At 26.8% G+C, this 12,743-nt stretch overlaps 1 protein-coding gene across 2 annotated transcripts; it reads left to right on the top strand.

Annotated features, from left to right (window-relative positions):
• Positions 1-1,014: 1,014 nt before the first annotated feature.
• On the top strand, positions 1,015-12,740 carry LOC119669518 (rho GTPase-activating protein 15). 2 transcript variants are annotated; one of them, XM_038079432.1, is made up of 5 exons: positions 1,015-2,219; positions 10,504-10,839; positions 11,841-11,946; positions 12,178-12,357; positions 12,438-12,740. In XM_038079432.1, the coding sequence occupies exons 1-5, from the start codon at positions 1,496-1,498 to the stop codon at positions 12,529-12,531; spliced, it is 1,440 nt and encodes a 479-aa protein (XP_037935360.1). In that variant the 5' UTR covers positions 1,015-1,495; the 3' UTR covers positions 12,532-12,740. The 2 variants fall into 2 exon arrangements, with proteins under 2 accessions (XP_037935360.1, XP_037935361.1); XM_038079433.1 differs by lacking the exons at positions 12,178-12,357; positions 12,438-12,740 and adding an exon at positions 11,029-11,149 and having other exon boundaries at positions 11,841-11,926.
• Positions 12,741-12,743: the final 3 nt, after the last annotated feature.

Below are 12,743 nucleotides of genomic sequence, written 5' to 3'. Positions count from 1 at the left end.
TAAAATATCGAAAAATATACAGCGCGCGAATTTTAAATGAGAATTTCCGAAAACTTTTCGGTCACAATGTAAGTTATACATATTTTATTAAGGCGAACTAACAATTTATGTCACACATTCGTGATTTTCAAATAAGTACCGATCTACCACATCTGCAGACCAAACACCGCATCATGCAGACACTTTTTGGCAGTAACTTCTGGGTTGTCACTAATTTTACAACTATGTTTATTGATATATCTACTATGCTGTTAAATCGGGACTATGGAATTGATAATCATTTATAAGTGAGAAAAGATCGAAGCAAATAAATCGAAACTATAAAGAATCGATGTGAATGCTTATATGATGGAAATGTAGCAGATAAAGGTCTAAAAAGCCAGAATTTTTGTACTACAGTGTAATACGAAAAACGTTTCGATCGGGAAGGTGTATTACTGCAGTTAATGTAATATTAATTGTAACATTTTCGCTACCCGATATTAAAAGAATTTTAGTTATGGTATTTTGAAATAGTGACCTATAATGATATGGTAGGTATATTTAATAGTTTTGAAACAAAATTATAAGACATTCGAGTTTTAAAATTGAGGAATATAGTAACTTAAAACGGGCACAATAAAAGTATTAACGATATCATAAGTTCAAATTTTATAAAAACGCTATAAAATTAGGATATAAAATATCGGAAATAAATAATAAAATAGTAAGAGATTAAGGCAAGTTCTAATAATTGAAATTTATATAAAATAAATATAGATACATTTTAAAAAATACTTATTTAAATTGCAAGTACTTTCTTAACACACAATATAGACTTGAAATGTATCTAAAGATATGCGTCATTCGAAGAACTCACTTAAGATAATATTTGTGTGATTATAATTAATTTTATCTTAAGAACACAAAAAACCTGTTAATTGGATGTAGCGTATAGAATTTGATAATTCATACTTGAGATATGCCCATTAAAAAAACGTACAACTAAAACGAACGAAATTTGAGTAGTCGAGAGCTCCACAACGGCCAGAGCACGTCATGCTTTATCGGCCGTAGCAAATACATGAAATTATTTGGTCGAACTGTTGACGTCTGAGCACACCGTAGAATTGTGAAGAATAATTAAAAATTGCATTATTTTTCTTTATTCTATTTTTTTTAAATAATTTTTTAAAGAATAAAAATACGTATCCGTAGTGTGGAATTTAATACTTACACACATACAGTTAACTATATGATATGCTTAAACGATATTATCGTATAAGTCGTTAGTTGAGTACGAAAGAGGAATTACGCCGCAATACTTGAAACCGCAAGAAGTGCAAATCCCACATGTACAGTGTAGTTTTTGCAACAAAAAAAAAAAAAAAAATAATAATATGAAATGAAAACATTATTTAATGAATAATAAAAATTGTATTATTGTGTTATTGAGTAAAACAAACAAGTGAAAATTGATAAAGCGAAAAGAGTCTAATAAATTTTATACATAACAATGCAATCGGTTAGTAGCCCAAGTCCACCAAGTACTCCGCACATTTTGCTCAGTGCTGCAGGCAACGCCGCCAATGAGAAACGCAATAAAACGATTATGAATTGTTTTCGGGATCGAACGCCGAGTTACACGCGCCCCAATTATTATAATCAAAATCAACGCCAGCCACAGCAACGTATTTATGAACAAAGCGGTACTGGCAGCAGTAGCGGTAGTGGTCGACCGGAAGCTGTTGTTTTTCTCAAAGAGTTACGTTCAAGTCCAAATAAATTAACCTTACTCAAGAGTTCAAGTACTCGCGATCTCAGTCGTCTTGTGGACGAAGTAACTATTGTGAATTTTAATAGTAACGGGAGTGTTGGTATGTCAACTTCATCCTCTTCCTCTTCATCGAATCACAAAAACACCAGTCATACAAATACTGGAATAAAAAATCTGCAAGATTTAGAGAAACGGTTTTCACAGTTAGAAAAGGATTTTCAGGAACAAAAGGATTATACAAAGTGTTTGGAAACACAAATTCAAGATTTAAAGAAACGAGTTGATGAGTTAACAGAAGTGAAACAAGTAGAGAAGCGAAAAAAATCAGCGAGTGTACGTAAGAACGTTAGCAATCTAAATACAAGTGTACAACCTTCCCGATTTAATGCGTGGTTACGTCTGACGAATTTATGGAAACATCGACCAAGTATTGAATCCTTAAAACAGAAAAATATTTACAATGGTAAGTAGAATAAATTTTTTCAAGAATCTAAATATTTTATATTTTATGTAATGTGAATGCTTAAAAATATAACTTGAAACTGAAATCTCAAAATTTGGAAATATCTCAAAAATACGGATGTATGTAAAAAGTTTTTAAAGTTTTCAATATTATAAATATTAAATTTTTTTTACAAGTTTTGAAGATATTACAAAACTATGTTAAAGACAAATATATATGTATATTAAAAACATATTTTATATATATATATATAATTATATACATAAATATCATGGACTATCGGATTTATTCGATTTTTAAACTGAATTATGTATGGCGCAACTCAAAGTAAAGTCAATCCAAATAAAAAGTATTTACTTTGATTAATGTATGAGTTTTATTATCAGTAACAATATCAAATAAATTATTTGTTAGATATAAAGGCATTTGCATTTAAAGCATATGAGTGCAATGAATACTCATAACTTAGAATTTTTAGGAACTAGAGTGTGCAGAAATTGGAATCTAATTTTGTTATGCATTGAATGCTCTGATATTAAAACTTATGACTCTAATTTCAAAAAGTTTAATACTTTTTGAGCATATAACCAATCTTTTCGACGTAGACGTAACGACATCGGTATTTTCCATAAAGAACATAACCAATTTTTCGGACCCACATAATATCGCTTTATTAAAAAGGAGTCTAATACAACAACAAACATCGTTGAATACTATATGCAAAACAAAAATTTACAATAATTGTTTAAAAAAAATAATTAAATAACATTTTTGAATTAATTTTGTAACTTTTTACTTTTCATGAGAAGTTAAACCATACATACAGTTTGTAAATACACAAAAAAAAATTCAAGATTAAAAAGAGAAAAAACTTCGATTATATATCTTATTTATAGCAATGTTATTATAATATATACCATATAGTTCCACTACTCTTTTGGTATTAAAACTAGTGTGCTATATTATATCATAAAGGTTAACAAGTTCACCAATTAAAATAAATTATATTTTTTTAAAAACCAATAAAAATAAACATCATTGATACACCATAATTATTATGATGGTAGTTTTGAACATTAAAAGTATTGAAGTACTCATATAAGCCTAGCGTCAAAACCATTAAGATATTTATCTCAATCACATCTAATAAACTATCGAATTTTATGATATACCTCATAAGTTCTATGAAGTTGAATTAAATCTAATATGTAATTATATTTTGAAATTCCCAAAATGTTATTTTAAAAGTTTTTAATAAAGAGATTTTTCAAACAGTAGTGAACCACAACAACAAAAATTGTTTCATATTATTTCAATTAATTGATTTCTTCGCTGACCATACAGCGAGTATTACCAAATACTCATCAACAGTGGTATAGGAAATAATTCTTATATTTAATTATTCGTAAATAATTTTTTAGACCACAAATACCAGAAATAGAACTCGTACCCTGCCAAATTTGAAGCTCAGAATCAGCACACCTTAACCAACTGACTCAAAGCCGTACTTGACTTTTATGTGCGCACATTTTTCTGGAGTTTTTTTAATTGGCTGTGAAAGTTTTATTAACAAATATTTTTAATGTTAGTATCGCATAAAACAAAAAAAAACAATTGACCCCTTGATCTTATTAGTTAACGAATTCATTATATGAATAATCTTGCTTAACAATAATTGACATTTTAATAAATTCAGAAATAGCAAATTAAAATTAAGCAATATAGGAAGTTTTCTAAATATTTTTTATTAAAAAAAAAATTATAGTTTAAAAAATTGTTATATATGTTTGAAATTTAAAGGAAAACATATTCACTTATACAATTATTTTTTAAAAAAAATTTAAATACTCGACGTTTCGTGGATTGTTTCTCCGTTTCTTTAGAAGCAAATTAAATTTTGTTCCTTAGAAGACTTTCTTAAAGCGCATAAAAATTATAAATCAACTAATTGTGAAAAGTATTAGAAGTACCTATATTTTTGAACACGAAAAACCATGCTTTCTGACATGACACATCAAATAGGCCTACATTTGATATGTAGCACATAATTATGTGATTATTAATAAATAGAAAGATCCATAGGTATCTCCTATATCTATATATGTTCATAAGTGATTAAAAGAAATCATAAGTTAGTATATTTTCACTTATCTATTGTATTCAATAGATATGACATCAAATTAACCAATATCTGAAATGTAGCACATGATTATATGATTGTAATAATTAAAAAGGTCCATAGATATTTTATATCTCTCTAAAGATAAATCTCTTAAGAAAAATCTTAAGTTAATAAACCATATCTTTGGTAAACATGAATTTTATTTTAAAATTAAAGACAAAATATTTCAATTGAAAAATACAATTAAACTGGTCACTAAAATGGATGCAGACAAATGTGAGGAAGTTGGCTAATTGTTGAGATACACCGCATTTATATCAAGTCTTATAGTGAGAAATCATGCAAGGTTAATGAATATTTCTTATACACAGATGATGCCACAGATAAGGAAAACTCTTAACATTTTCTTTGACATTATCCAGCACGTATGAAACATAGAATAAGCAAAGTAGAGACTTACATTCTAGAGAATCTTAGTCACTCACAAGAGTTCTTTTTCAAAACTATATCGGAGTTCCAAATAATTTAAAATTCTTAGAGTTTTACACGCATTACAATTTTATACACCCTTAAGTTTTATAGGGCAACACACTTAAGTGTATTCTCAGAATATTCGTAATAACCTAATCATAATAGAATCCACACTAATATAATATATTTTAATGGAAAAATCTTATTTCGCAATACTTTTAATTCTTAATAAAATTAATCTACTTTTAAAATTTAAGGAAACTAATTTACTTTTTCGAAGAGAAGTATAAGATTCACTTTCATATTTTTAATTACTTTAAATTCGCATTTATCATAAAACTCCTAATGAAAAAAATTATCCACAAAAGTTTAGCATTGTAGAAAAATTATGTTTTGAATGGAGTTTTATGTTACCTTTTCAGCCGAGTTGCGATGTAGTACTAAGCTTTACGTGGAATATTTTTTCATAACTTTATATTTTATTCATTATTTCTAGATTTAAAAAGATTGGATGTTTTTAATAATTCTTTTAAGAAAAATGGTTAAGTGCAGATGTTGATTTCATTACCAAATGTTACTCAATTCTCAATTCTAATTCCAAAATATATTTTTATGCAACTTATCAAAACATAACACATTCATTCAAATTAATATGAAAGAAAAATGGGTTTAATACCAATATATAGGTATATTCAGTATAAATTAAATTCTACGAAAAGATATCGATATTAAAGTAAGCTCAGTTTGATGTATGAATAAGAATGAAGTATACATAATTTAAAAAAATAAATTTTTCAAGTTGAATCATTAATTAAATAAAAGTTATGCTAAGCATGCCATTATTAATGATTCATTCAAAGTACTCGTATATCCCCAAATTTATTGTATATTTAACCATTGAAATGCGTTGGAGACTTTTATGGCATGATTTCATCGTACTTTAAAAATGAAAAAAAAAAATCCTTTTAAAAGATCATTTAAAAATGTAAATAATATGAGTATTATGAATATTATATTAATTTTTATTCTTATTCACAATTACGGTGTAGCACCATTTAAAGAAAATTTTTAATATGTTCTTATATTCTACTATATTCTTTATAATATAAATATAATTTCTTGTTGTAGTCCAAGAAGTTTTAATTGATATTTAGGTCGGACAATTCATCAATAATTACACTGGTCAACAAAGATTTTATCCTAGAGACGTTGTTAAGAGATCCTAGACGTGTTTTTCGTGCTGATTCCGAATCTGTATTTAGATTCTTTCTATCACGTCTAGATTCTTCAAAACAGTTGAATGTATATTTTTGCTATAAAGTCGTAATTTACCTACTGCTCAAAAAGTATCCGGATTTTGTTGTTTGTTAACTACTTTTTAAGTAATAGACCTTTTTCAAAAATTTTTTTTTTGTTATGTTTGTACACCTTTTCTTGACATATGATACAAATTTCAGCGCCATCTGACAATTAGTTTGTTTACAGCAGCTGTTAATGTGAGACTACCTCAAGTGCATTTAGCGATTTTTACTATGGAAAAATTCTTGTTATACGCGATTTTTTGACCAAACACGGCACCACTCTCATCGCTCAGGCACCATATTCGCCAGATCTGGATCCGTGTGAGTTTTTTCTGTTCCCGAAACTCAAATTGCTCCTTCGTGGTAAGAGTCGATTGAATCGGTAAAAGAAAATTCGCCGAAGGAACTAAAAGCCATACCTTCACGGGCCTTTGAAAAGTGTATGAAAGATTGGGTTAAGCGTTGGGTATTTCATTTATATATGATATATATAGTATACATTATTTTCGTGATATAAATAATAATATTACGAATTAATAAATCTGATGGACCTCATCTTATAACGCAAGACGATTTAAACGATCTAGTGCGCGATTTAAAGTTGTGCAAAAAGAAGAGTGAAATCTTAGGATCACGATTAAAGGGTTGGAAATTGTTGGATCCAAAAAATAAAATTTCTATGTATCGATCTCGCCATGACGAATTTAAATTATTCTTTTCTCAAGAAAACAACCTTATTTTTTGCAATGATGTTCTATCTGTTATGGATATTCTTAATTTTGAATACAACGATGATGATTGGCGTTTGTTCATTGATTCTTCTAAGGTCAGTTTAAAGGTTGTTCTCTTACATAATGGAAATGAAATTCCCTCAATACCGTTAGCCCATGGAACTGATATGAAAGAAACTTACGAGAATATGCAGTTTTTCTTAAAAAAAATTCATTACGAAAGATATAAGTGGAAAATTTGTGGTGACCTAAAAGTTATTGCAATTTTACTAGGCTTACAACTTGGTTACACGAAATATTGTTGCTTCATCTGCGAGTGGGATAGCAGAGACAGAAAATTGCATTACTTCAAAAAAAAGATTGGCCACAACGTAAAGCACTCGTTCCTGGAATCAAAAATGTCCTCTTCCAGCCTTTGGTCGATCCTAAAAATATTCTTTTGCCACCTCTGCACATTAAATTAGGACTTTTTAAAAATTTTGTTAAAGCCATGGATAAAAATGGTGATGCTTTTACTTATTTGAAGCAAAAATTTCCTAAAATAAGTGAGGCAAAGATTAAGGAAGGTATTTTTATTGGGCCACAGATTAGAGAACTGCTGAAGGACTCGGAATTTCAACAGCAATTGAGTTCAACAGAAATTAAAGCGTGGAACTCATTCAAAAATGTAGTTGAGCATTTTTTAGGAAATATGTTGGCTGAAAATTATCGCGATCTGGTGGCTAATCTAATTGATTCATACCAAAAAATGGGCTGCAATATGTCTTTAAAACTTCACTTCCTACACCCCTTGAATCACCCGTTAATCTGGTTGTCTAAAGAAAACTAGACGTGATAGAAAAAATCTAAGTCCAGATTTGGAATCAGCACGCAAAATACCTCTAGGATCACTCAATAACATATCTAGGATAAAAAAAAAATTTTTTTTTGTTGACCTGTGTTATTATTGGTGTTATATACAAACAAGAAATCAAGGTAGATATATTGTTACTAGAGCTTTATAGATTTTTTGATTTACTGATTTAAGATGTTTGAAGCTTAGATCATTTTAAGAGGTTCGAGGTTTTGGAGTGTACTTTAACATTTAACACAGCGACCTGTTCTATACAGTTTCAAGCATTTGCTGTTGTATATATTTCTATAAAACATCATAGAGCAGACTAACATTTTCAAAGAGCAGACTAATTTTCATTCCAAATACGAATATACCTGAACTGATTCAAAATTTTAAAATACTAATTGCTTAAAATTTCCAAAAGCTTTAGCGAACATTTTTATGATTTTAAATGCAATATGAATGAGTCCATCAATTAACAATATATTTAACTTGTTTTAATTATACATAATCTAGACGATTATATCCATAACATAATAAAGCATTAATTTAAAAAAATTAATAACGGATTTAATTTTGTTTAAAATTAAAATCTTTGAACTCGGAAACATAACAAATTACTATTATTAGTTAGACTTTTATGATGGGAGTGCTTTTCATTGTAGAAGTTGAAACTTACAGGAAAAAGAAACGATAACGCATTTTATCTGGAAAATGAATAAGATTGATTGAGATCAGTGAAAATTTAACTGCTGCCCTACCAGTGCAACCAACCAACCATTATGAAGAAAAAATAGTACAATAACAGACTTAGTCATTTCTTTCCAAATTGCAACACAACAGCCAACAAAAATGCTGTTAGAACAATACTACCCAAAAAAAATCTATTTAAATATTGAAAATGTTTAACATTCCCACATTCATTCTGTGTGTGAATTTTTTTTGGTGCTATTACCCAAAATTTTTTTATTTTTTGATGCTGTTAGCTGTTTCTCTAACTTAATATATATAACATCTTTCAGCTTATTTGTGCTAATTTTATTATAAATTTTTTAAAGTCGGTTTTGTTTTTTAGGATTTTTTGTAAACCAAAATACGAAATAATATACAAATAAATAAAAGCAAAAATCCTAAAAGTCAAAACTGACTTACTTGTGTTGCTGGGATCAATGAAGTTAAATAATTAACTACATAATAGATGTGAATTCAATTTAGTAATGTAATAATATGCAAAGTAACAAAGTAATGTTAAGGATTATTCTCTACTCTAAAAAATAAATTGAAAATAAACGAAAAATTTTAACATAAATAAATAATTAAATGATTATAGAATTCTTATTTGTAGTGTTAAAAATGTTCATATAAAGACCTTCTACATTAACTTCTTTTTTGAATGATTATAACGAGGTTTCAATGTAGTTAGCTGGTAACTTAGCTGTTGTTTATTTTAATGTATTTTATTTGGGATAAGTTCAACACTATCGGAAATGTGGAAACGAGGGTGTTTATTTTGTGGTTGATATGAATTTATGTGGTTACTAAATTGTGAATGTGTAGAAAATTATATTATCATTACAAATATGTGGTCTCTTGCTATTTTTATTGAAATGTTTAGTTATACAAGCTCATTAAACCAAATCTAATTTTCTTAAATGACAAGTTAGTATATTATTTTTTTAATAATGTGTGCTTAATATAAAGAATCACTATAAATTGTAGTTTTATATTAAAAATAAATATTTTGTAATACAGCCCTCTATGAGTCACGATACTGTATAGCACAGATCTTCTTGTTATATACGTCATTTTTACGTTATGTTTTCTGTTTTGCAACTTAAGTTATGATTTGATATAGAGCTGTAATTATAGGTCGATTAGAAAAGTATTATTGAAATTTGCTTCAGTACTAATTTTTATATGTCTTCAATTTTTAAACTTAACATATATTTCAAAACAAAAGTAATTATTTGATATACCAATAAAACTATAAATATATATATATAACTCAACATTTTAGAAATTATAAAATATTAAATAAATATATTGTTAACTCGGGGGTAACGAGACAAAATATTAAAAAACATATGGCCAGTTTTAGCAAATTAAACATATATTTGTATATATATACATACATATCTATAAGAAAACGGCTTATATGTAATGAATTGTATTCATCAAAGATGGACGAAATGACGAGGCAGTAATGGACTTGTGCACCAAAACCGATTTGAGCTCAAACTGTGATATCACAGACTAACACTGTTCATATGCAAATCAGAAAAACCCACCAAAGAAACGCTGTGGTCTACGTACCAAGAATGCTTAAAAGCACGACTCTCTCATTTAAATGAAAGTGAATTAACCTGACAAGGGTGTACCTGCGCCAATCCCGCTGTCATTTCAGAATGACAGCTCTGTCATGTCGATAAGAAAATGTGCCCCGAAGATCTTAAATCTTTTCCTAGTCAATGATGGACACTGACACAAGATATGGAGTACAGTATCTTCGGGGCCACAACCCCGACAAATGTCATTATAGCATTATAGTCATTAAGTAGTTTAGCAATTTTGTCAGTTTTGAAGTAAAGAAAAAAATTTCATTACCATACAAACTAGACATTATATATATTTATCGATTTTTCTTTAAACGGTTCTTATTAATATTTGGACACCAAAACCAATTTACTATAGCCTAAAATATAAGTTAAAACCGCTTTTTAAAAAAAAATTATTTTAAATTATAATATATAAGTATTCTCAAATCTTGAAAATTAAAACTAAAAAAAAGACAAAGTATTTACCTTTAAATCTCTGTCTTTTTCAGACGAACCTTGTTTTGATACGGAAATAGAAATGGTCCTAAAACATGAAATACACAAAACAGTGCCAAAAATTGTTGTAGATTGCTGTGATATTGTATATGAAAAATATCGTGAATCGTCGGTACCGGTTGAAGGAATATATAGACAGTGTGGCGATTATAATAAAATACAAACTTTGCGATTTCGTATTGATGGCAATGATTACGAATCGCTTCGGCAACCGAATATTGATATTCATACAGTGACAGGAGTATTGAAGTTGTTTTTACGTGAAATTAAGAGTCCTTTGATAAGTTCAAATGAAGCAAAAACATTTATTGGAAAACCAAATCAATGGTGTAAGTACAGTTTAAACAAATTTATACCTAAATAAATAAGAAACAATATTGAATATAAATAAAATTTTAAATAAAATTTTGTTTATAATAAAATATTAACAGAATTATTTAAATAATAATTAAAATGATAAAATTATTCATAATAAATAATTTTGCATGTCATATATGTTCATTAGAATCTTCTTTCAGTTGTTATCAATTGTAATGAAGATAATACAAGGTCTAGAAAATTGATTTACATAAAGAATTCAAAATTAAGAAAGTCAAATAAAGAAAGTCAAAATTCCAAGAACAATCAATAAAATTACGGGTATTTATAAATAAATTTAAATAAGTATTATAAAATACTTGTAGTTAGTATCATTAGTATATTATAGTTTTATAAGTATAAGTATAGTATAAGTATTAGTTTTTTTACCGGACTTAATGTTGATGATCGATTTTATGTTACTTTAAATAATACCAAAAAATATATACATAAATGAAAATACCAATTTGTTAATTTTAAACAAAAATTATTGTTTATTTATTTATAATATATATTTCGATCTAATATAAAAAAATATGTAAATATTTAAATTGGTGTTTTTATTTAATTACTTTTTATATTATTTAAATTAAGAGAGTAATATATGATAATATAATATATATTATATATTATAATATAATATAATATAATACTACAAAACAAAATCTAGAATTCGACAAAAAAAGAAATACTTATAAACAATTATTTATACATATATATAAAAATATAAATTTATTTATATTTAAACTTAATATTGTTCTATTTCTTGCATTATCTATAGTTAACCATTAATTTTATTGCCAAATTAATGTTTTTTACATTTTCTTTATTATGTTTATATTTTACTTAAGAATATTATGTATTTGTTAGTGGGTTACAAAGAAGTAAAATTTATTTTGTCATTTTTTTAATTTAATTTAATTTAATTTATTTATTTTAAAAAATATTGATTTTTTCCATCTTTATTTTTCAGTATTAACTAATTTACACACCAAAATTGAAATCCTTAAAAGACTGATCCGATCATTACCAGAAGTAAATCGTGATACAATGGAGTATTTATTTACACATTTTAATAAGTACGTTAAGAATTTAACAATATTATAGGTTATACTGTGCTCCTAGGTATCCACTTAGAGCTTCCAAGTTTATTTACAAATTGTAAAATTAAATAATTGTAAACAAAATGCTTTACAAAATAAGATACATATAAAAAATCTTCTCGGCTAATATTTTAATATTTAATATCTTTAACTAAATTTAATAATTAATATAACTTAACATTATAGTTTGATATTATTTTGTTTTAGATTAACTAAGGTTCCGTTGCAACAAATCAGTGCAGAGACCTTATCACTTTCAGTGACACCATCAATATTTCATACAGTACAAGGAGCACAAACTCAAGATATACAAGTTCTACTTAAAGAGAGTGAAATTCTAGCGGATTGTGTAAAAATCATGATTGAATACCAAAGTCGTATATTCGAGTAAGTTTATAGATACTAGCTATAAGTTGTTTTATTTATATACCTGTATATACATATGTTAATAAACTATATTTATTTAGATGCACGGCTGATCGGAGACAACGTCGACTTAATGTACGGAGTTTAAGAAAGACGCTTTCGCATCCCGATTTAATTTTTCAAAATTTATTTTAAGTATAGGACTAAAATAAAAAAAAATATTTATTTTATATTTAAATCCAGAAAATTATTTAATAAAGTAATCATTTCCAATTTTGTAATACTCTATATTTTAATCAGCATTTACATTATTTAATATAATCATAGTAATTTAAGAGTATGCCAGTAAAACGTATTAAATATATTTTAGGCATTTTCGTTCGATAATCGTGTGTTTGTAATTAAAT

Source organism: Teleopsis dalmanni, chromosome 1, assembly GCF_002237135.1.
Source record: "Teleopsis dalmanni isolate 2A chromosome 1, ASM223713v2, whole genome shotgun sequence".
Lineage (NCBI taxonomy): Eukaryota > Metazoa > Arthropoda > Insecta > Diptera > Diopsidae > Teleopsis > Teleopsis dalmanni.
Note: the sequence above shows the minus strand (reverse complement) of the source record. Positions and strands in the feature narration are given on the sequence as shown.

Coding starts and splice junctions, on each gene's coding strand:
- LOC119669518 (XM_038079432.1), top strand. CDS start 1,496: ATGCAATCGGTTAGTAGCCCAAGTCCACCAAGTACTCCGCACATTTTG. Junction 2,220..10,503: donor ACAGAAAAATATTTACAATG/GTAAGTAGAATA, acceptor TGTCTTTTTCAG/ACGAACCTTGTTTTGATACG. Junction 12,358..12,437: donor TACCAAAGTCGTATATTCGA/GTAAGTTTATAG, acceptor ATATTTATTTAG/ATGCACGGCTGATCGGAGAC.